A 25,598-nucleotide genomic window follows, 5' to 3' on the forward strand; every position below is an offset into this window, starting at 1 on the left:
TGGGGGTCTTCCAGTGGTGGTTTGGTCATTGCTGGGCTGGGTGCAGATGTCAGGTGGGTGTGACAAAAGCCCTCGCCCCCCACCACGCCAGCTTAGGAACCTGGGGCCCTTCTTGTTGCAGCTTGGTGGTCATCATTGGGCTTGTTGCACATGTTGGGGGGTTGTGACTGACGCCCTTGGTCCCCCACCACCCCAGCTCAGGAGAGCCCAGGGTGCTTCCTGCATCAGTTTGGTGGTCATTGCTGGGCTGGCTGTGGGTTTTGGGGGGGCATGGCCGAGGCCCAAGGCCCCCTACTGCCCTGGCTCAGGAGAGCCCAGGGTGCTTCCTGTGGCAGCTCAGTGGTCATTGCTGGGGTGGTTGTGTGTGTTGGGGGTGTGTGGCCGAGGCCTTGGTCTCCCACCCTTAGGACTGGTTGTGGGTGTCAGTGGGCATTGCTGAGGCCCCCAGCCCTCCCCTCTTTCTGGCTCAGTAGCCCAGCAGACTTCCGGTTCTTCTAGGTGTTATAGGTGTTCTTTGGTGAAATGAGACCTTTACTAGTTAACATCAAACTTTGTCTCTCGTTGCAGGTACTTTGTTTTTTCTTTCAGTTCTGTGTTGGATTATTTGCTGTTCCTACTACTTAAACTCTGTGCTGGAACTAATTTGTTGTCCTTTTCTTACTTCTAAAATGGGGAAACTTCCTATGGGGACCAGTACTTGAGCTCTGTGGTTGAGCTAAATTGCTGCTTTGCTGCTGATTCCCTAGGAGGAAAGACTTTTTGTGCAGCTCGGGTTTTAATGGTTGACTTTATAGGTACTTCTGGGTCTAGTGAAATCCAGTGCACCTGGGTTGTGTAGAAACTCTGGTGTGGGCCTGAGTCTTTTCATCAAACTGCACCCCCACGCAATTCTATATTCCTGACCAGTCTCCTCTGAGTGGTCCTATACTGACTGGGTTGGATCAGCTGTCCTTGCCATGTCCCAGTGTTCTCCCAGTGGGCCCATTTTCCCCACTGCCTGTGCTGCAAACACTTCCCCTGGGATGGGCCATGCACTGGTCCCTTGCGGTGACTCACTGGCCTCTGAGTGGCTTCTTTTTTTCAGTTGTCATGGCTCCTTGCTCCTATGTGGGTCCACAGGAACCCTGTTAGTGGTCTTGCTATGAATAGGCCCTCTTCTCCCCTGCCATCTCCAAGCAACTTCATCTGAAGGGCACGGCTATGGCTTTTTGCGAGCTCCTGCTCTGTTCACTCAGCAGCTCCAGCCTGGACATGGCCGGGGCTCAAAACGATCAGAGCTGTTTTTTCTTTCTCTCATCATGGCTTCTCCTGCCTTCATGAACTCTATAGGTCTCTCTTCATCTTCCCCTGAGCTGTAGCAGCCCAAGCTTGGCTGTTGTTGCTTTCTTTATAGTTGTAAATTGGTTGATTTGTGGGAGAGAGTGACACTGGGGACTATCTATTCTACCATCTTGACTGGAAGTCCGGGGCAAGAAAACTTCTGTTAGATTCTCTTAGTTTCTTGGAAAGTAGACTGAGGATACCTCAAGTGATAGGGGCTTTTTGGGAGGATACTTATGGCAAGCAAGGAGACAGGGATCCTCTTTGATGAACAGGATGAGTGACCTAATGGGCCTCACAGAAGAGTGAACTGGAGAGCCAAAGGCACATCTAAGGACTATACTGTCTTGTCATCCCTACAACAGCAAACACTTATGGCTCTAGCACTCTACCATAAATGTGATCCAGTTATTCTCAATCTCTGCAAAGTGTATAGGGCCAATGTAATTTTTCATAGACCTATATGCATGGTTGAGATAACAGGACAATTAGCACTAACATGAACTCTGAGTTCCTCAAGTAGAGTCTCAGCTCCCTTGGCCCACTCTTGGGTTTCAGAACTAGCATGGCTGAGTGCCAACCCAAGTTACAGTCCCCTATCTGCCTACCTGATGCCTGTACCATGCAGCTGTATATGGCAAGAGAAAAACATACAACCTTGATGACTGGTCTCACTTTAAATTGACGACTGCTGCTTTAAGTGGGTGCTTATCCTAAGCCTAGACACCTTCTCATCTCTCCTCAAACCTTCAACGCAGCTCCCCAATTCTCATTCCTAGCTGATGAAAATTCAAACAATCATAAGAGAACTTCCACACTCACAACATCTACCCACCTTCCTGCTTTTGTGCCCATATTCCTTGTCTCCTTTCCCAGGACTCTGAATGAACTACGGGCACTCTTCAGAGGCCAATCCATCCAGTGGGCACTAAATCCCACTCACTCTCATCTACTCAAGGTCTTTATTGCAGCAGTTCTCCCCTCTCTACTGGATCTTTCCCGTCAGTGTACAAACATTGTTTCTCCCATCTTAAAATCTTCTCTTAACCCCACTATTCACCACCATAAAACGAACAAAAATTGCATGAAAAAGCTGTCTGTATTCATCATCTTCAATTCCTTTCCTCCATTTTCTATCATTTCCACTGCAAACATGATTTACCAAAACATTGCTCATCTCATTTGGCTATCAGCGGCATTTGAAATGGTAGACAGCTTCCTCCTCCTTGAAACATTTTATTCATTGACTTCCATGACACCACGCTGTCCTCTGCTTCAAGCCCACTGGTTACTCTTTCTCAGTCCCCTTTGCTTGTTTCTTCTCATTTTCCTACACTCGTAATATCAGAGCATCCCAGTCTCAGTCCTTGAATCTCTTCTGTTCTCTACACTCATTTCTCTGTTGATCTCATCTAGTCTCATTATGTTAATACCATCCATGCTGGATGATGACATCCATCCATTTGTCTGTTTCTGCAGCCCAGCTCTCTCCCCTGAACTCCAGACTTATGACACATCAGCTGCCTACTTGACATCTTCATTTAATAAACAAACTCAACATGTCCAAGACCGAACTCCTGATCAGCTTCATCAAACATGTTCCACCAGCTGTTTTCCTTATATCTGTTAATGGTAAGCCCATCCTTTCAGATGCTTGAGCCCCAAATCTGAAAGTCATCTTTGTCTTTCTCTCTCAAAACCACATTTAGGGCCGGCCCCGTGGCTCACTCGGGAGAGTGCAGTGCTGGTAGCGCGGAGGCCGTGGGTTCGGATCCTGTCTAGGGATGGCCAGTGCACTCACTGGCTGAGCGCAGTGCAGACAACACCGTGCTGAGGGTTGCGATCCCCTTACCGGTCAAACCCCCCCCCCCCAAAAAAAAAAAACCAAACCCACATTTAATCCATCAGCAGATGGATTATCAACTCTATTCTTCAAAGTTTACCCAGAATCCAGCCACTTCTCATCACCTCCACTGTTACCAACTTGGTCCAACTCGCCATAATCTTTGTCATGGATCACTACAAAAGCCTCTTCTCCAGTCTCCCTGCTCTCACCCTCGTGCCCCCTCAAGTCTATTCTCAAAATGCAGACAGAGTGATCTTTTAAAAAAATGTCATGTCATGTTTCGCCTCTGCTCCAAACTCCATTTCAGTCAGAGTAAAAGCCCAAAAATTCGGCCTTCAAAGCCCAATACAATCTGCCTTCTCCTCCCACCCCCAATTACTCTGATCTCTCAACTCCTGTCACACTTCCCCTTTCCCCCCACTCTTCTCTAACCATCTGGTTTTCTTACTGTTCTTTGAACACTCAGAAACACAGCCTCTTCAAGCCAGGTTTCTGCATTTGCTGTTGCCTCTGCCTGGAATATTCTTTGCCGAAATATCTGCATAGCTTTTCCCCTCTCTTCCTTGAAGTCTTTGCTCAATGCTGTCTGCACAGTGATGCCTTCCTTGATTACTCCATTTAAACATAGAAAAGAGATGAGTTTTCATCTGCCACACTCACTGCAGGGCTTAACGAACACGTACCAGCTGGGGCCAGTATATTTGCATGGGACTGGATCCTGAGAATGCTGGAAACAGGGGGGCTTATGAGAACACTCTCCTGTGATACATGTTTTAATTCCTCAGCAAGGACGTTGGGAGACAGTGCTCACATGCTGCTATGATGGTTCTTGGAAGCCAGGAGTAAGGCATGGGCCACACTGAGTGAAGTAGAAATTCTTACATAGATTGTGGAAGAAGAGAACAAAAGGCTCGGAGAAATGAGCATTCTAGACTGGATATACTGTGTAAAAGCAGAAAACCCACCAATGTGTATGTCGTATGGGAGAGCCTGGAGGATACTCCCTTCACCAAAAGGACAAGGTATGTACTGCTGAAAAGGACTGCAGCATCATTGGGAAGCTCACAGGTGGCTGTCCTCTGTAGCCAAGGGCTGATAGTAGAAGATGCTTTTATTAGAACTGGCCTCATGTATAACAGCGGGCATAATAGGATACTAAAATAATAGAGATCAGGTGGCAGTACTAAATGATCGGAAACAAGGTGGATAAGATTACTATAATTAGCAGCAAGATTAGAGTGGCAGTTGGGGGTTGACACTGCTCACACTCCCGACGAGAACTGGAGAGGTGATTAACAGAGCTCAGAATTCCCAGGAATGACGAACAGTCAGCAGGTGTTGCTCAGGCACTACACTCAAAAGAGATCAGTGATGGACCGAGGGCAGCCACCTCAATAAAAAGTCACATCCCTGGCTCAGTCTGGACCTAGAACCCACTGAAGGTAACAGTGCTTCCACAGTGGTCCTCGGCCTGAGGTAGGGGCAATTGTAGAGGAAAATGCTAAGTTGCTGAGTAAACGTCTTTGAAACTGCCTCCTGCTAATCAGTGTAGTAAATCAAATATCATGTGGCGGGTGGGAATATCTCTGACTGGTGGTTTCTAAGCCACCCTTAGAAACCGAAAGGGTGAAAGGTTAGTGGTTCCCGTAATATTCCCCATTTCATTTACTTCTTTGCCCCCTACAAAAAACAGACAGAAGACTACTGAAAATTCAACCAACTTGTAGCCCTAATTGCAGCTTCTGAGCCAGAAGTAATATATTTGTTAGAACAGATGAGTGTGGGTCTACCCATCAATGAAGTTTTTAGGGAACCTGAGGTCTGGGGCATGATGTTCCATCTACTCTAAATTAAAGGATAAGATATTGCACCTCAGACCTCCCAGCACTAAGGAAGCCCAAAGGCTGGCAGGCCTCTGAATTCTGAGGTAGCACATCCCATACTTAGAAGTACTGCTCTGACTCATATACTGAGTGACACGAAAGTCTGCCAACTTTGAGCAGGTATTAGAGCAGGAAAGGACCCTGCATGTCCAGGCAGTTGGGCAAGTGGCCGCACAGCCACTTGGTCAGTACTAACCAGAAGACCCCATGGTATTAGAAGTTTTGGTGATGGAAAAAGACGTTTTGTGGCAGGCTGCTGTAGGAGAATTACAGTGCAAATACATGTGCAATGGAGTTTTATATAAGGTGTTCTGGAGAAAGAGCACCTGACCTTGGGACATGAAGTGACCAAATGGCCAGAACAGCCCATCTTGAATGGTTAGATCCTCAAAATCGTAAGTCTGAGCAGGCCCAGCAGCACTCTGTCACACAATGGAAGTGATACATCCAGAAGTGTGTATAAGTAGGGCCTGAGGGCACAAGCAGGTGGCCCAGACACCCACATTATTCACTAATATTGCACCAGCACCTCTCCCTCAACTCATACCTATGTTTGCCCAACAGGTCTCTTATAATCAGCCCAAAGAGAAGGAAAGAAACTCATGTTTGGTCTGTTAATTCAGTATGTAGGTGCAAGCCAGAAGGGGATAGCTGCTACACTGCAGCTCTTCCCATGGGTGGCCCCAAATATTAATGACAAGGGAAAATTGTCCCAGTGGTTAGTTCCAGGCAATGCATTTGTTCTTCATGTGGAAAGAGAAGTTGCCCAAGGCAAGAATATATACAAACTCAAGACAATGGCAGTTGTATGGATGGTCGGTCAGGGGCCTGGAACGTAAACACGTGGATGACCATCCAACCACTCGATGACTAGAATTCCTATATAGATTAAATAGAATAACCCATATATAGTGTTATTCTACAATGAACAGATATAGATTAAATAGAATAACCCATATATAGTGTTATTCTACAGGCAGGACCTCAGCTAGCACCACTGTCAGAGAACATTACAGAACATTACCCTCATGGGATCCTGCATAACATTTCATTGGACCAAGGAACCCACATTACAATAAAGGACATGTGGCGGTAGGCGCATAACCATGGGATCCAGGGGTCCTCACATTTTGTATCACCTAGAAGCTGCCAGCCTGATAGCACAGTGGAATGGCCTTTTGAAGATACAACTGAGGTGCCAACTTGGAGATGACACCCTGCAAAGATGGTGTGGTAGGCAGCCTCTAAGATGACCCTCAATGATCTCTGCCTCCTGATATTTACATCTTTATGCAATCGCTGCTCCTTGAGTGTGGCCTTTTAAATTTATTTTTAACTTTGGAATGTGATCCTATTTTAAAAAAAGAATTTATTTTTTAACATTGATTGTACATATTTATAAGGTGCAAAGTTGTATTTCAATACATGCATACAATGTGTGATGGTCCAATCAGGGTTAGCATATTCATCATCACAAAAAAAAATATATTTTTTTGTAATGAGAATATTTGAGTTCTTCTGTGCTAGACATTTGAGAACATGCAATAAGTTATTAATTATAGATGCCTAGCACTACTGTACACCACTAGAACTGATTTTCCTATCTAGCTGTATTTTTTTTGGCGGCTGGCCGGTATGGGGTTCCAAACCCTTGACCTTGGTGTTACAACACCATGCTCTAACGACATGAGTTAACCTAGCTGCAATTTTGTGTCCGTTAACCAACCTCTCACTATCCTCCCTGCCCCTCCCTTTCCCAGCCTCTAGTAACAATTCTACTCTCTACTTCTAAAAGTTCAACTTTTTTTTAAGCTCGCACATAAGTGAGAACATGTGGTATTTACCTTTCTGTGCCTGACTTATTTAACATAATGTCTTCCAGGCTCATCCACATTGCCACAAATGACAGGAATTCATTCTTTCATGGCTGAGTAATATTCCATTGTGTATACATACCACATTTGCTTTATCCATGTATCTGTGGATGGACACCTAGGTTGATTCCACATCTGGCTATTGTGAACAGTGCTGCAACAAACATGAGGGTGCAGATATCTTTGGTAAGCTAGTTCTATTCCTTTGGATAAATACCCAGCAGTGCGATTGCTGGATCATATGGTAGTTCTATTTTTAGTTTTTTTGAGGAACCTCCATACAGTTTTATGTAATGGCTGTACTAACTTACATTCCTATCAACAGTGTATGAGTTCTCTTTTCTTTGCATCCTCGCTAGCATTTGTCTTTTTGATAATAGCTATTCTAACCGGGACAAGATGGTATTTCGTTGCGGTTTTGATTTGGGTTTCCCGGATTAGTGATGCTGAACATTTTTTCATATACCTGTAAGTCCTCTTTTGAGAAATGTCTATTCAGGTCCCTTGCCCATTTTTAAATTGGAGTTTTTCTTGCTGTTAAGTTCCCTGTGTATTCTAGATAGTGATCCCTTCCTTATTGCAAGTTTGCAAATATTTTCTCCCATTCTTCTGGTTGCCTCTTCACTGTTGTCTTGCTGTGCAGAAGCCTGTTAGTTTGATGTAATCCCATATGTCTATTTTTGCTTTTGTTGCCTGTGCTTTAGAAGTCTTCTCCACAAAACTTTTGCCCATACCAAAGTGTTGGAGTTATCTCCAAGGCAGGCCCCATTAAACTTCCTGTACACATCTCTTTTGCACTGTTTCCTGTGGAACCTGACCTAAGGCAAATATGGTAATTGCTGAACAAATGAATAATTACAATTTGGAGCTGAGGGATGTCATACTATCCATAACGTATATGAGAGAAGAGCCCAAGAACCACCAGAGATGTGCAGGTATTAGAATGATAGGGGACAATCCAGAGCTGAAGTTGGGCATATGCCAGCACTTTAGAATGAAACGGCATTAACACCATGGAATAGGAAAGGGTGTCAATGGTCTTAAAGTTTTTTTTAGAGAACCATTTTTTGGAAGTTAAATCTTATGTAGTACTTCAATACATAAAGTGGAAAGAGGGCCAAAAGTTATCCACCAATGTTGCTTTTTTTTATGGTGAGACATCTCTGGAACGTAGGACCCCTCAGTATAATCTGAAGTGGGAAAGAGAAATGCTGACTTTAATGTGATATTTACAGGACTTATAACTCTAGTAAATTCCAGCTTTCTGAAGAGCACAGATGCTAGTTTAGACTGCGCTATGTATATTTAACAATGCAATTAAGTAATCTTATTGCAACCTACCAGATGCTGTATATTTCTAAGAAACTTTATTCGTTTAATCATCAAAACCCTGTTAAGAAGTATCATCTCCACTTTAGAGCTGGGAAACTGAGACAGATAAAGGTTGAGAGATTTTTCTTAGGTTATTCACTTGGTTACTTCAAGCCCAGGGCATCCATAGCAGTGTATCTGAGGAGAACCTGTGCTCGAGAATCAGACTGTCTGGACCAAATCCTGCCTCCATCTCCACCCTCTCCCATCTGTGACTGTGTTAAACAAAAAAACTTGTCTTCTACATTTCTGGCACCTGACACATAGTTAATACTTAACTCCTCTGCCTATACCAGAGCTTCATCTCTTGCTTAAACTATCTAGCTAAGTTTTTCTTTTCCTATAGCTCATTATTCCTTTCTGTCCAGGGAAATTGAAAAAAAAAAAAATTGTTACATGGGAATATGGAGTAAATTAGTGGCTCTTAACCGAACTGTAACCACCTGCTAGGTAACACACATCCTGACTGATGTCCCTAGCTAGTAGGCAGTAGTCCGTATTTTTTGATTTCTATAATTTTCACTAAAAAACTGATAACTGAGAAAGTGTGTCTGGAAAAATTCAAAGGAATTCTAAGATTGCTTTAAGACAAAATTGAAAACTATAAGTGATGCATACGTAAAACTCTAGTTAGCAGACATCCCAAAGAAATGGCATAGCCCTTCATCAAGACTGGATGGAAAATAAATGTATATCTAAAGTCCAGCAATTATGGTATCCCTACTTTTGGATTTTCTACTTTAACTGACTAGCCATCAGTCCAGAAAGATCTGAGGACTTTTTAGGAATCCAGTGACAACACGTCAGGTTCAGCCTACCATAGAAATTAGCTTTTATTCATTATACCCTCCCAAATGCTGAAAATCAAAAGCACTCCGGCGTGAAGTCTGTTGCCACTGTCTTCTGGCTATTTCAGGAAAATCATATGGAGCCACTGCATTGAGCTCCAAAAGCAGACTTAGCCCTATACCTGAGGGTATGAATGAAGACCAGCACATGAGGAAGGAAAGGGGCCAAGGAAACATTTCTGTTTGGTACCTTAAAAGCTACATGCAAATGCTAAGGTGGGCCAATGTAACATTAAGACATCATTGTCCTGTTCTTTCATTTCACAAGTAACAATTTTATGGCTGAAATTTCTTAAAGCACCTAAATATAAGTCTGTCAAAGTAAGATGCATTAAAAAAAAAATCTTTTATATTATTCCACCGGGTAGAAAAATATTGCAAAGGAACATGAAGTGAATACTGAAAATACTAAGAAGCTATGAAATAAATATACTGTGATGGCAGCATGAAAAATTACTGGTGACCTGTTAGAAAAGACATACCAAAATACATTTAGGTTCTGACAGTCTTTTTAACTCTTTCTAATCTATGATACATTCTCATTCTACCCTCTATATCTTGCCTCCAGCCAAGAGTCTGTTGGAACTTTTCATTCTGTAATCTGCATTGTGAAAACAGTTAAATTAAAGGACTTCAAAGTATAAACGTACTTCAAAAAGTTCAAGGAAAGACTCATATTATCTAATTCTATTTTTCCAAGAACTTTTTGAAGTACCCTCATATACCTTTCTCTCATTTGCCAACCCTACTTCCCCACTCTTATCACAAGCATAATTTGTTATTAACTAAGGACAAAGACCAAGACTCCCCCACACCTCTATTTTTCAGAGTAGCTCAAGGGGCAGAGAACGTTCAGAAGTTTATGTGACCAAATCTACTGTCAACTATTAACTGCAACATCTTTTGGTTGTCCTGTCACATGTCAGAGAAGGCAGAGACAAGATTTGCCTGACCAAACTGTGGAAACACTTATACAAATATCTTACTTTTGCTTTTGTTGCTATTTTTTTCATTGTAGATCCTAACAAAGAGCTCAAAGTATTAGTGGTGTTGTAAGTTAATGCCACCAATTGAGCAGCACATACCTGGTGGCTTGCAAGTGGAGATAACTCAAGCTGTATAGTTGGTCACCCCTTAGGTCCTACAATTTAGGAGAATTAAACTTAAGGATAGAATATTAAAAATTACTGACAATGGAAGTGACTTGGTAGGAAGGCAAATATGTGAAGTGGTGACTTTAGCTCTGGTGTAGGTTTGCATTCCCAGCCTTATCCATCCACACCCTTTCCCACAATCCCTTGCAACAAACCACAGCTTTTACTTTAGAGCACATTTTGAGAAAAACCTTAGACTGAAAAGCTTCGATCAAGGCAGGGCTTACTATTACTTGAGTATTTTGAGTACTGTGAGAATCACAGTATCCATGAATAAAGAAGGCACATATGTCATTAGTGACTGAATGACTAGTTTTTCTAAAGCTGGATCTGGAAGCCAGGTATTTTGGACATAGGATTTTAGGATAAGCAATAACAGTCCCTCAGTACTTTACAAATTGAGTAAACAATAAAACAAATGCCCTACAGTCTTCCTGAGCAGGTGATAATACCTACGAATGTGCTAACAAAAACACGAAAAACACAAATTTAAATAATACCAAGATCTATTTTTGGTCCTTCAATTTCTGTCCAGAAGAATTGTGAAACTCTTTTCTATATTCAGCACTTTGTGTCAATAAGGCGACTTCTCTCTTCCTCCTTGCCAGACTGTTTTCAATATGAGTTTGGTTTACCTTTCCAACGGGAGCCATGAATATCACCCTTCATGACAATACTTACTTTGATTAAATATAGAGTTTTTGAAAGTCAGAAATCAAGTCTTTGGATTATAAGTTATTCCTAGGGCATAATGTACTATTTTGGTACATGACAGACCTTCCTTCAGATTTTAAGAATGGATTAGAAGCTCCAAAATTCATTATTTAGAGAATACTTTATTAGTTTCTGTAATCAAACCCATGTAGATAAGACCTTACATATTTAATACAGTGCGTTACCCCTGTACAAATGGAAAAAAATTAAGTTTAACGTTTCTAGACCAATATGGCTGTTAATTTCTGTACAATGCCAACTCAACAAGGTAAACTGGGATACTTTTTCCAAAGTTGACAGCACAGCTAAAGTTTCCAAAAATTCAAATTATATATATATATGTATATATATATTTATATAAAAAGACCAATAATAGCAGTATGTTATGCATCAATAGCAGCAACAGCTTTTCCAAGTTCTGCAGTCATCTGAACAAAATTAGAGACATCCAGCACACTCCATTAAAAAAAAAGGGGGGGAAAAAAGGTAAAAAACAAAACCCCAGAAAACAGCAAAGTTCTATTACTGTTGTGGTACCTGGCACCGTTTTTTTTTTATTAGCTTCTCAATCATCATCTGGAAAGTAAACATTCTAGAATAACATCATTAAAAACAGCTCTGATAAAGCACGGTCACTACTACGTATCATAAAGCAGGTACAAGATATTTTACATTCACAGAGGTATGATACAGTACTGTCCTACATCTATAATACTAGAGGATACAATTAAAAAGGCATTATTTGAGACTTGATTCTACTTTTCCAGCAGAGGGCCCAAAGGATCATGACACAGCTCTGTAAAGAAATGCACCTTCTTAGACAGGATTTCCTTCCATTAGCAGCACCGTTCTAGGTACTCACTGCTCTTTATGAACATCAGCTAAAAACCGTTAAAAAAAAAAAAAGAAAAAAGAAAAAAAAAAGGCCATTGGATTTATACAAAGATGATCAAGTGGAGGCAAGCAAGACTCAACCTAACTAGTATTTTACCCGATCTGTCATGTTTGAATGGTGAGAACTCCATGGAAGAAAGGAGATGCCAAGTAGTGCTTCAAATCTCCAGACCACAACCAAAACACAGCATCATTTCAAACAGAAGCAGTAGCCAAGCATTGCTCACTTGGATATGTTCAAAGATGCTGACATCAATATTTAATCATCTGCTCACTCATCCGGGAAGAAGGGGAGATCAGTTACTACTGTACTTTGATTGTGTTCAACTCAATCACCATGTTACAAAAATAGCAAGCTGCCATAATAAAAAATAAGGCTCCTCTATCCAGCACCAGTTATCTTCAGTTCTTCACTTCCAAGCCTACGAATGCCATAACTATATCCAAAGAACATAAGGGAGCAAAGAAACCACATCTGATGTATTAGCTGGAACCACCACATTGTTCAGGCTGAGCTATTTCTCTGCAGTGTTACTTTCCTCATATTTCTGGTGTTTCATCTTACCAAGTGATTTTTAGGTCTAAATTATATGCACTTAAGGAATGTGTGCACGTATTTGTATATAGAGCCTGACTGAAGATGCACGGCATCAACAGAGTGCATGTTATAAAGTAGGTGCAAGCTTGCAAAGCCTCATTTTTACTGGTGCAGCAGCTGTGTATCAATATAAATTGCTCCTATGTTCCTTGTGCATCTCCAAGCTCTGGACAGGATAATGTCACAGACCATTTTATTCCTTTGGCTGATGGCATTACCTGACTTCACCGTCCCTGTTTCCCCTCCCTCCTCCCCCAATCCCCTGAAATAAACCACATCCTTTAAGATTTTGTTTCTTCAGTTTTGATCGCCTGAGGTTTGATTGGTCCAGTTCTAACAGGTTTGGTGGCTATGGTGGGTGCAGGGGGTGGCTTTTCTTCTACTTTTTCCTGACAGACACCAGGAGGGTCGGTCAGTGTTTCAGGAGGTTTACTTGAATCATTGTCCACTTTCTGGGCTTTGCCTCCTATCTGTTTGCTCTGTTGCTGTTCAGAGAAGAACCGTTGCGTGGACTGAAGAACCTCTGCTCTCTGCTTTGCCTTAAAAAATGAGAAACAACAACTGAAAATGCCGCAGCATTATGAAAGCCTGTCAAATCAATCTCAGTTCAAATTCTTTTACCAATCACAAATCGGTTTCCCCTCATGTTTGTTTGGCTCAAGCCAAAAGTACCTCATTGATTTTTCAGCTTTTAATGCATAGATTTCTTCCTATCTTTGAAAACATTCCATGTGATTTTTTTAAAAAACATTTGAAACAATAGTACCACCTCCCACCACCTTTTCCAAGTCTGCCCTCTTATATAATAATAAAATATAAATTGCTGCTGGTTTGTATCTTTTCTGGAACAAAGCTTACTAATATCAAATTTTACTTAGGGTGCCTGCTTGCAAATCTGAAAACATACATGTAACACTTAAAACTTCTAGTTATCAATATGTGGTCTAGAATAAAATGAAAAGGAAGCACTTATATTGTGGCATTACCAACACCTAGGACCAAATGTCTTGTGGCTGAGTCCTCTTCCCACAGCTCTCTTCTGCAGGGGAAGAGCATCAGAAATTAGTAACTACAACTTCACTTGATCACTAAGTTCTGATAGCTCCTACCACATTCTGAGCTGATAAAATAGTTTTATTGACTATGTGCCCCAAAGAACATACTTACGTCAATCTGTAAATTATACCACTGTAACATACACATTAAAACTTAAGTTTCTACACCTCCTGCATATAACAAAAACCCTTCACGGTCTACAGTTAACCTGCACTATTGAAAGATCTGGAGCAATTTTCAAGAAATCTGTACCCTCTCCCACCCCATTAAGATTGCTCTGATGTCATTTCCAACATGGAAATGTATGAAAATCAAGTGCCAAGGAGCCAGGAACACAACTGGAAACCAAGGCCAAATAATTTCCAAAAATTCCTATACATACTAGTATTTTTCAAAGTAATAAACAGATGGAAATCCTAGGCACACAGCCTTAATAAAAGTAGCAATATTTAACAAGAGTTTTACTGCAGAGCAGTTTTTAAATTTGATTACTCAGGATCAGAAACACAAGGGATGCCAACCCAGAAAGAAACTTTAGGTAACCAAATTCATAACAGGATTATCATAAACATGTTTCTAATTCAGAGTAAAACATTACTGTGCACATTTCCCTGTTTGAAAGTAGTAAGCTTTTCTTTTTCTAGTCTGATCTATGTAGTGGCAAAACAGGCAAAATTACTAAGATCTCTAAAGTCAAGCCTAAAGTAAATACAAAGATAAACTGATTCAACTGGCTGTACAGGCAGACAGGTAAGGTTTATGTATAAAAACTGTCCCCACACAGACTCCTAAAGGTGCTCTTCTGCATTAACAAACCTCACTTTTATCAGTGCCTTTTATCATGAAGGATCCCAAAGTGCTTTTCTGAGTTCTTCATCTACTGCACAATCCATTGTGGGCTATGGCCACCTCAAGTGGCTGACAAAAAAGGGGTATGAAAACAGTTTGAGGAGAAAACTGTACTTAGATGACTCACGAGAAAGAAAAATCAAGATAGGTAACATGTCTTACCCATTCCATAGTTTTCACATAACCATGATTTATATCTTAAGCTTGGGTGAGGGGGAGAGAGGGAGGAAAGGGGAGGAAAAAAAAAAAGAAAGACAATGGGGAAGCCTATAATAATCCTATTACTTTTTTGCTATTCCAAAAATGTAGCATCTGAATTCAGATCTCCCTTAAATATTTATTTTGTAAGTAATTCATTTGGCAACAGAGTTTAAAACATTAATTTGTTTCCTGACTATATTTGCCCAAAAAAAAAAAAAAAAAAAAAAAAAAGAGGTGGGAGGGGAGGGAAAAAAAGAAAAAAAAAAGGGAAAAAAGGTATTGGGGGGAAAAGGGAGAAAAAAAGAAATTAAAAAAAAAAAAAAAGGAATGAATTAAAGCAGTTATCTTGATTAAGTCCACTAATACAATGAATGCCTGGATATACGGTTATGGGTCCAGAGGCATTTTAAGACATGGTTCAGAGACAGATTCTTGCTCTGTTGGCTGTTAACACTGTACTAACCTTCATGTCTTGTTCAGCTTTCAACGCAGCCTGGGCCTGATTACCTCTGACTCCAGATAGTGATCCACAAGGACCCCTGGCTACATGTGGCAAACGAGCATGGCTCATGAGGCCTGTGGTCAGCGGAGGAGGCATCTGACTGGCCAGTGCCATTGGTGGCCTCTGAACAGGCGCTGGGAAGGTGTTAGTATGTGGGGCTCTTACCAATGGAGGGACCAGGTTAGGCTGAGAGAGGATCTGAGTGAAAAAACAAAACATACAACATTGAACTGTTAAAAAAAAAAAAAAAAGCCAACTAGACCAGGTTGGCTTATTTCAGAGTAAATCTGTGCCCATCCTGCCAGTGATAGGAAGAGTATGGACTGTGTCATCCATTAACAGGGATAAGGAACAAACAGGCCATGCTTGGAGAGTTTAACAGAAAAATTAGGCAAAGCATGCTATGGCACTTCAGTTGGTTCTAGCATCTCAGCTGCAAATTCTGAAGGAGGAATAGAAAGGCTATTAATTAGGGTATCTTTTAAAAGGGTGCAACTGCAGAAAAGGCACATACCTATATGAAGCATAATGTGAAGATAAAATTAATACTAACTCAACAAATGGGTGTTTTCTCAGAAACCAATTCTAGTAAGTGCATCATTATGATCAGCAAAGGTAAGAAAAGCTAACATTTTTTACATATATATTAAAACATGTTTTTGGAAATTCTACTTCAACTGCACATAGATATTTCTTTTAAAAAAAAACAACCCATTTTAAACCTAGCAAACTTCAAGCACTGGGACCCTTCGCTGAAAAGTCAACTTCTTCAAAAAAGATAAAATAGGACTCAAATTAATGATCAGAGCTGTGTGGGGAATCTTTTGACTATTTCTATTGTCTGCTTTAGTACTAAACAATTACTACATGCGTGTAGCTACAAATCGCAAATAATACATTTGAATATCATAAATTTACTATTAAAATCAGAAACTATTTTTCTTTAAAAACTACTTAACTGGTTAACAAAAGGCAAGCTTATAAAATCAGAGATTTAGTCAGATTAGCGATCATTTGTAAGTAAATAATACTCATTCTCACTTATATTTGCCCACCTGGGGTGCAAACTGTGTAGGAAATGGTTGTGTCATTCTCACAGTGGCAGGGGCTGACTGGAACTGCTTCTGATAGACAATGCTGTTCATTTTGCTGGACTGGCTGTTGGGACTTGTGGAAGTAGCCCTTGGAAAGAAGCCATCAGTGGTCAGTATAGTAGTGCCAAGTAAATAATGCTGTTAGATTTTTACAGACATTGTTCTTGGTATTTTCATCACACTTGGTAGTGGATAAAAATTTACTATGGTGAGTTACCAACACTGTGGTAGGAGAGAGACACTGGAGGGGCAGAGGTAAGAAAGGATACTACCTAGATTTGCCCTATATTAAAAGAATTTTCTTAAAATATAGTATCACAAATACATTCTTAAAAATTTAAAAACAATGCTTTAGATAAAACTATCAGAATGAATATCTCAACTCCTTTTCTGCTTAATGGAGGACTGGTGATATGTTAGATATTCAACAAACAAATGGTGATCAATTATTTTGAAATTTCATAAGCAAATGTAAATGCTCAATTTACCGGAAGGGACTAGATGTTGGTGTGGTGCTTCTTCCACCGATTGGGGGTGTGCCTGGTTTTATATCAATGCCACTTCCAAAGGCCTTTAGTTCCATTTCAGACATCTGAGAATAAGCATTAAAAAAACAACATTTCTTCAATTCCATAAGCAAAGTGCTATGTTAAATGGCCTGTATATGAAGGCTTAATCTAGGAAAGGACAAAGAAACTTAGTACAAAAATCCTACGGTTATGTTTCAAATATCAAGCCGAATAGACTTAGAATTAAATAAGTTTAAAAGACTCTATAAATCCAATTTCCATAAAATTTGTGAATTCTTCATTATTAGGTAAAAACCAGAGGGGGCCAAACACATTAAGAGCAAATAGATAAACTGCAACAATTGGTTTATACCTGTTATATACACAACTCTACAAATACTTCTGAGCAAGATTTAAAATAGAATACATCAATTTTATTTTTAAAGACTTCACAGATGCATATATATGAACACATGGACTTAAGTTCTCAAATAAGCTGTGCAAATTTCTCTTTACTTACTTTTCCTGTGGTTGCAATCATGCTATGCTGTGTTCCAGCAGGAATTAATCCTCTAAAAGGCTGGCTTACTTGTGCAGGACGGCTCAGACTCTGAGCCTGTGCTTGTGGGGTGGTATGCTGTAATGGTGGCTGAAGAGTCTGAGGCAAAGCAATTAGAGGCTGCCCCGTAGAACCAAAATTAGGCAGAGAGAGCTGCGATGCTGGTAAGGGTACTGTTACCTAGAAAACAAGCAAAAAGAAACTGCAGCAATTTGCTTATACCTGTATACATATCTCTGTAACTATACACAACTCTACAAATACTTTTAAGATTTAAAATAGAATACATCAATCTATTAAAATTATTTCACATACAAATCTTTTACTTAGTGACTATTTCCATTTCTTTTATTAAAGTGCAACAACAAAATAGTTTAGCTAATGCTTCTTATAGTGGAGAAACTATATAATTATGACTATAATTGAATATATCCACAGTACATCTTAAATAACCACAAAATACATGTGAATAAAGTTTAAGAAAGTAGTCGCAAGTTTCCAAATAGATATTTTTATAGTGTATTCAGGTCAAATGAGCTTTGACAAAAAGAAAGAGAACCTTGGAGTTTTCATACACACAGCATTTAATCTGAATGTCAGTAAGACAATATAATTGTCACTCCCTAAAATAGCAACCAAAAACAGTTATGAGAAAATGACTTGCCTTTCTCCCCTAGCCCTCCACCAACTTTTAAATAGTAAGCTGATTAATGGTATTACTAGTGATATTACTAAAAAAAACCCAAAAAACCATACATTGTTTCACTGAAAATTATTATTGCATTCATACATTTAAGGAAGGTGTTTGTCATCTATATTCTGTCACACTGTCTTATGTATTATATTAACTGGTCTGACGGTCTTCAGAGAATCTTCCTTCACTTTGAGCACTAATGGGTAAGCCACTTATTACATTTAAATGTGAATGTATATTCTGGACAATGGTCTTCAAACTTTTATTAAAAAACAGACTTTAAACTGGGGGGAGAGTGTAGAGAGGGGTGTTGACTGAAGCACTTTCCACTCCCAGTGGACCCTATGGAATTCCTAGGACACCTCAGTGAACAGTCTGAAAACCATTACTCCTCCATCTTCCCATCTTGGTTCTATTTAAATGTCCAAACAAGAACAAAAGCAATAAAAATAATGATAAGGAAAATCAAGGAAATTTACCATGCCATAGTTTACCTGCTGGAGAGCACTCGGTGACTGGGCAGTGTTATAAAAATTTGTCTGACCAGGCTGTTGTACTTGTCCAGAATAAAGATTTGAAGCCTGGGTAAGATTTGCTCTAGCCTAGAAAAAAAATTCGTAAGAAAACAGCAATAAGACTGAAAAATTTTCCAATTCAGAGATGGAGGTTATGACTTCAAAGAAATGGCTAGCAATTTTAGAATTAGATAAAAAGGAAGATCTGTGTTTTTTCATTGTCTTTTAACATCTTTTCTTTATAAAATGTTTCCTTAAAATATTCTGCTGCATAGAAATACAATGACCATGTATCATTCTAGCCCATGCCTTACCTGGAGAAGATGTGTATCAATCAGTTGGGAACCTCCTAGTCCTGATGCCTGTCCCAGCTGATGTTCATACAATATAGGAATAGGCTGAGTATTTGAAGTTTGTTGAAAGGCAAGCCCAGACTGTGCCTTGGCAAGTTCCTGGTGTTGGACAGCTGGAAAGTTGTGGATAGCAGTACCAGAAAGGACCACAGATGGCTGGGATAAACTGCTTTGCATAAAGGCTGGCTGAGATCTATGTAAGTATTAAAGAGAAAAAGCTAGTATTAGAAGTTAATTTTATCTGGAATCTGGAAATCTTAAGAGCAAGTATCCCAAATGACCAAGTACTCTAATTAGTAGAGAAATCAAGCTCCACATATAAAAGTTCTGGGAAAAGCCTTGCTTTCCCTGAAAAACCAGATTTTCCCTCTTGAACAATGAAAATAATTATCTTTTTATGTGTTCACTACAAAGCTCAGAACCAAATCCGTTTTTCTCTTTGGTGACATTTTATTCTAACTTATAGCACCCATAGCCCTGACTACTTTTTTCTTTTGGCTGGACTGTACAGGGATTGAACCCTGGACCTTGGTGTTACCAGCACCACACTCTAGCCAACTGACCAGCTGCCCTTTTATTATTGGTATTGCATTACTTCTCCATACATATTTCATATAAACAGCCTCGAGACCTCTATGGAATAAAACAAGAGTAACAGCTCACATCAGGATTACCCATAAAGATTTTTTTTTTTTTTTTAAATATGATGCTGGGGCCGGCCCGGTGGTGCACTGGAGAGTGCGCCGCTTGGGAGCATGGTGGCGCTCCCGCCGAGGGTTCGGATCCCATGTGGAGACCGGTTCCCGTTCACTGGCTGAGCGTGGTGTGGGCACAATACCGAGGGTTGCGATCCCGTTACCGGTCAGTAAAGAAAAAAAAAAAAAAAAAAAAGACAGATTACTAGTAAAAATATGATGCTGAAATCTAACCCCAGACTGCCCTTTCCATCTCTGGGAAGCTTTCACTTTATACTTTTAAGATGCTGAGACAAAGAATAAGTAACTATATCGAAGTAGTGGATTAAAGATAACATGAATAAATAATGTTATGCTTTGTTAAAACTGACCTGTGTGGCAAGAACAAAAGCCATTAAGCAGGAGTGCTAGTCTAGGATCACAAATAATCTTCACAATGTCTACTTACAATTTATCTTTCAAATATTAAGTAGGAAAACGTGAATATGGTGTTAGAAACCCTCCTGTCCTCGTAGAAATCAATTCAGGGATTCTTTATTAATAAATATTATGCTGAATAGGTTATGGAGAAAGCAAGGAGTACTTAGGGATACAAACTGCTTTCAAAACATAAACCCCGTGACGAGCCACAATTACATATATGTCTTACATTATATTCCTGTTGAATGAGGCCGATCTTTTTTTTTTTTTTGTCTTTTGTCTTTTTTCCGTGTCCGGCAACGGATCGCAACCCTCAGTGTTGCCCCCGTACCGGACTGGGGACTGGCAACGGGATCGCAAGCCTCGGTGTTGCTCCCGCGCCTCGCTCAGCCAGTGAGCGGGAGCCGGTCTGCATGTGGGATCCGAACCCTCAGACGGGAGCGCCGCCGCGCTTCCCAAGCAGCGCACTATCCAGTGCGCCACCGGGCCGGCCCGAGGCCGATCTTAAAAGGTACATCTTCCAAGACAATTGGTAAAATGGGAATTACACATAGAATGTCAGTGCATTGCTACTCTATTTCCCATGGCTATGAAAAGACATTACTAATTAAGAGGCCGATCTTAAAAGGTACATCTTCCAAGACAATTGGTAAAATGGGAATTACTCATAGAATGTCAGTGCATTGCTACTCTATTTCCCATGGCTATGAAAAGACATTACTAATTAATCATTGTATTCTTTTTTCACAGATCTGGAAAGTGGTTGCAAACTTTTCAACAGTATTTTAAGCAACCAATACCAATTATTTTTAGTACAAATTCCAAGATAATTCCAAACCTAATAGTATGAAAGAGATTTCCTCTAACTTCAAGGTAGGATAAATAGTTTTACTTCTACAGGGAAAGAATGTCGTGGAATAACTAAACTAAATGACAGTTACACAGAGTAACATATAATGCCCCCTAACATACTGTAGTTATCTGTCATGCCTCTGCTCTTACACAGAGAAGACTGGATTTACAGTTGTTAGCAGCCAGAGGGCATGTAAACTTTTAAGTCCTTCAGCAGCTATTTTCTGTGATTTCTTGTTCTGGGGTTGCTGTTGACCAATTCTTCAAGAAGCTTTGAGGCCTGACTTTAATAAAGTCTGGCTGAAATTACCAGAGGCTGAGCTCATGACACATAATCAACATGCTTAATTATTTAATATAAGTTATAACCTAGACATCCAACCTTTAGGGGAGAAGAAAGGAGAAGTAGTGATTGTGGCAAGGAGGCTCTGCAATTACACTGTTTTCAACATTACAAACATAACTTTTAAAGCATTTACCTGTATGGTTGAAGCGAAGAACTGAATAATTCCTGAGCCTGGGAAACTGCAGGTCCAGCCCCCAAACTCAGTTGGGCTTGATGCTGCCCTTGCAGTGGTGCATAAATGGGAATTGGAATCTGCTGAACTGAAGTTGGCTGCAACACAATGAAAAAAAATTATGTATATAAATATATATGAACAGTATACATGCTAATCACAACACTAGGAAAAATAAAAATTTCAGACATGAAAAGAATAAAAGATTAACACCACATGTAAGCTCCCTTTTAAAACAAAGTCAAATGTAAACATCTAAATTTTTCTTTCAACCCATTACTTTTCTACATTGTTAACCATTAAACTTGGGAAATTTCGCAAAGTTTTAAAACTTTGCTAATAGCATATCAAGGTAATCATGGATAGGTTATACTTCAAAGAGTCTATTACTTGTAGCCCAAGGTAACTAATATAACCATAAAAATGCCAGGAAACAAATAAGGATGGTAAGAGCCTTTGCTATTTACCTGAGAGAGACCTGGTTGGAAGCCTTGTTGCTGAGCCAAGGATGGTGGAGCCAATCGTGCATGTTGGGTATTGAATAAATGACTTGTGTCCATATAGAAAGTTGGGATTGGAGCTACAGACCATCAAGAAAAACAAGCAGTCATAAACGTCAAATTTCAGAATTTTCCAAACAGTAAATAAACACCAAAGTTTTGCAGCAGATTTCAAATCAAGCAAGCCTTCTGAAAATTAGTGCAGCCATAGAAAAGTAGGAATGTGAAAAGATGCAAATGCAAAAAGTTACAAAACTTCCAGTAGACAGGTACATGCAAATTAAAACAATGTAACTTTAGTACTTGTAAAAGTATGTAAAAACTCTCAATACTCTGCCAATGGGGTATATTTTGGTAAAGTTCCATATAATCTACTAAAATTGAAAACGAACCTACCCATTGTACCAATAAATCCACTCCAATTTTAAATTTATTTACAAGAACTTAGCAAAATATTTAAAAAGAATTGACATTTAATAATTAGAAGAGTTTTGTATAGATCCCGAACACATTTCTATGTACGAGCTTTCATAGTATACATACTATTTTGTGACTTGCTGTTTTTATATAGTAGTATATTCTGAAGAACTTCCTATATTCATTTGTCACTGTTATAAACAATAGGGCAATGAACACCCTCACACATAATCTCCGACGAACAGGTTATGTTCATTTGTATGATAAGATTCTTATATATGAAACTATTACTATAGTGACTATGTACACGTTAATTCTCCAAGATACTTTTCAAAAAGAATTATGCCAATTTGTATACTTAGAGCAATGTACTTTAAGTGCCTATTCTAGTAATACTTGTATCTTTACAGATACTGGGTTTTAACAAATGCTAGGTATTATATCAATCTTTCTATGAAAGGCAAGAAATATCCTCATTCTTCTTCTTCTTTTTTTTTTTCCTTTTTAAAAAATGCTTGTCTCAAGGATTGACTCTCATAGATCGCAGCAAGGGAGCTGCTCGGCTACATACAAAACCCTGACCCAGAAGCAGGTTGTCTATGAACGGTTTAGCGCCAGGTTCCCCACAAACGTGTATTGCATGACAGGCTCACTGTTCTTTTATTTTGAATTTAAATCATCAGTGAGTTTGAATATTCGTTAATGTTTCAGATCAACATTACTATATTCAGTAGGACAAACTATCCCACCACCACTTTATAAGTTCTTTCTTCTTTGCTATTTCTCCGTTTACTCTTACTCAAGAATTTTATTATCAACTGTCAAATTTGAGATAACAAAACTTTTTGTAATTTAATTGGAATAGCATCAAATGTTTAAATTATTTTTCAAACCAATAATTTGTCTAACTATATAAGAAACAATTGGCTATAATATATACATAAGAAATAACTGCCATAAGCCCAAGAATACATGTTAAGGAGAGAGAGGATTCAACTCTGTAAGGGGAAATATTTGCAAAGCAGATTAAAAAAATATTTAAACTTAAAAGGGTAACTAAAAAGAGAAAAATTAAGCATTTAAAAGTCTTCATTTTCTAAATTCCTTTATATCCAATCCTAAAAATGTTACCTGCTGCAGACTGAGACACATAAACTTGTGGACTCTGTTGCTGCTGAGCAATAAGGGATGGCATACAGCTTAACTGTGAAAAATGACTTGCAGAAGGCAGGTTGCTTGTCTGTAATTGCTGGGGTTTCACTTTACAAATATTAGGAGGGTCCGATGTGGTTGTAGATTTTGTACTCAAAGAAGAGGTAGTGTATGTACCAGCTCCTGTATTTGGGGGAGGGATAAAATAAAGGGGAAAATATAGCATATTTTAAAGTGCTACTCTTGTGCACAGTACCAATCAGAAAATGGAAAATTAATGTTTATGCCCATCATGTACTAATATACTGCCTCAGCCCAAAGTGGATATGAGAAGGTGGCTTACAAAAGGAAGAAACACATCACCAAATGCAAACATGACCATAAAATCTAGAAAAATATAAATAATAGAAAATTAAAATGAGGAAGAAAACAAAACACAAAACTCATGGTGGCTGTTACAGTTTAGCCTCAAGTTGCTACTTAGTTTTTAATCAACACAAAGAAAAAAGGATACTCAAGAGCTTCATTCATTTACGACCAAGCACAGATATAAGGACACAGAAGGACATACTGCTGTACTTTAGGAATAATTATGAATATGAATGAGCCTTGAGAAATCTCAATTACTCCTAAAAAGTCATATAAACTTAAAGTTAGGTTTTGTTCTCTCTCCTGCAAAAATTGGAGATACCTTAAAAACATACAAAGTACTTAATGAATACATGGAACTGTAAAACTTAAATCTTGAAGGGTCAATTAGTTCTGCTGATCAGTGAGCTATAATGAGTAACACTGGAGCAAACAGACAATACTGGTATTTGATTAAAAAGTGAGATACAGTTATTATCTTCAAACCTCACATGATGTTCTACCTGAGAGTTGACCAAGATTTAGGTGCCTGTGTTCTTCCAGTTGAGTCTCTAACCAGTAGGATGACTGCACAAGAAGGTCTTTCGTAAAAAGTTATCCTAGTCAAGGGGAACAGAAGGAATCTAGACCCGGGGAAAGGAGGTAGTTGGGTTCCAAATAAAGAACTAGAAATCTTCCCAGTCCCATTGTTTCCAAATCTTCCTACCACACTCTCCTGCTTCCTTTATAGCATACCCACCCACTCCCCCTACGCCAGTAGACTGAGGCCCAAGCTGGTCTACTAAGCGCAAGTGAAGATGCCTTGGCAAATGGGTGGTAGGGAACACTTGGAAGGGTTTTAAAGAGGGAAGAGCTATAGTTGGAACACTGTTTAATTTGAAATTTTAGTGCAGTGTACTCTAGGTTTGTCTTAATACATACTTCTGATTCCAGTAATACCAAAATAACTATAGTACAACCCAAAGACAAGTTTAGGTGGTACTTAAAACTAGCACAGTATGCCAGAATACTGAAAAAAAATAACAGGGTAATTTAAAAAGTTCATGAAAAAATTGAATTAAAAGATAACGTAAATCCTTCCATGAACTTTTTTGAAGACCCCATGTACTGCAACCACTAAGTAAGAACCAGTCAAAGAAAGTAAACTTTGTGCTGGATATATTTTACATCTATTGGAAAGGAGCTTCTCGTTGCTTTGGAAATAATCAGAAAACATTGGGAAATCTTGTTTTCAACAAAATAAACGTGGCTGCATATATGGTAAAGGGCAAGGAGTGCACTCTATTCTAGAGTTGAGCATTTTAGAAATACCTTCTGTAATTTTTTAAGAGCTGTATTCAGCTCCAAAGGAGACAGTTCAATGAAGAGATTACACACTAGTGAAAATTTAAGGAGAAAGGCAAGAAAAGTACATTCTACCTTCAGGCTCTGATGAACTTTAAAAAAACCCCAAACCCCTCAAAACCCAAAAACCAATGAATTTTATTGCTCAAAGAGCAGAGGTTGGAAATTCTCTACCCTTAACTCTTCACCAGAAAATATATGTAACCTCAATATGTTTAGGCCAATAGCTCCTTCAAATTAGATACAGATTGAAAAATATTTAAAAACTGTGTATTACTGGCCAGCCACCAAAATAAATAAATAAATAAAAGCTGTGTTGATTCTGTGTTATTTCTGACCTGATCCAGTTAGTTGTATATGGGTAAAAAATGACAATCAAAAGGTGAACTTCACAGAAAAATTCAGAGGAGAAAGAAAAATTTTTTCCCCCACCAATCACTATCTGTTATTTACAGGGGGAGTGATGGGGGTGGTGAGAAACAAAAGAGCCAGCAAAA

The 25,598-nt window shown here is 39.3% G+C and overlaps 1 protein-coding gene across 10 annotated transcripts in view; it reads right to left on the bottom strand.

Moving 5' to 3' along the window:
• Nucleotides 1-11,112: 11,112 nt before the first annotated feature.
• Nucleotides 11,113-25,598, bottom strand: part of PRRC2C (proline-rich coiled-coil 2C) — a 64,403-nt gene continuing 49,917 nt past the window's right edge. For 3 of the 10 annotated variants that reach the window (XM_008585904.1, XM_008585902.1, XM_008585903.1), the window contains exons 25-34: nt 23,368-23,571; nt 21,787-21,899; nt 21,281-21,417; nt 18,796-19,027; nt 18,446-18,568; nt 17,234-17,452; nt 16,693-16,796; nt 16,166-16,292; nt 15,072-15,308; nt 11,113-13,041 (exon numbers count right to left, since the gene is read on the bottom strand). In XM_008585904.1, coding sequence (XP_008584126.1) covers nt 12,784-13,041; nt 15,072-15,308; nt 16,166-16,292; nt 16,693-16,796; nt 17,234-17,452; nt 18,446-18,568; nt 18,796-19,027; nt 21,281-21,417; nt 21,787-21,899; nt 23,368-23,571 — 1,754 coding nt within the window. In that variant the 3' untranslated portion in view covers nt 11,113-12,783. Of the gene's footprint in view, nt 13,042-13,488; nt 13,542-15,071; nt 15,309-16,165; nt 16,293-16,692; nt 16,797-17,233; nt 17,453-18,445; nt 18,569-18,795; nt 19,028-21,280; nt 21,418-21,786; nt 21,900-23,367; nt 23,572-25,598 lie in introns of all 10 variants that reach the window. The other 7 variants (XM_008585905.1, XM_008585906.1, XM_008585909.1 and 4 more) reach the window with 5 other exon arrangements.

Source organism: Galeopterus variegatus, unplaced genomic scaffold (assembly GCF_000696425.1).
Source record: "Galeopterus variegatus unplaced genomic scaffold, G_variegatus-3.0.2 Scaffold3753, whole genome shotgun sequence".
NCBI lineage: Eukaryota > Metazoa > Chordata > Mammalia > Dermoptera > Cynocephalidae > Galeopterus > Galeopterus variegatus.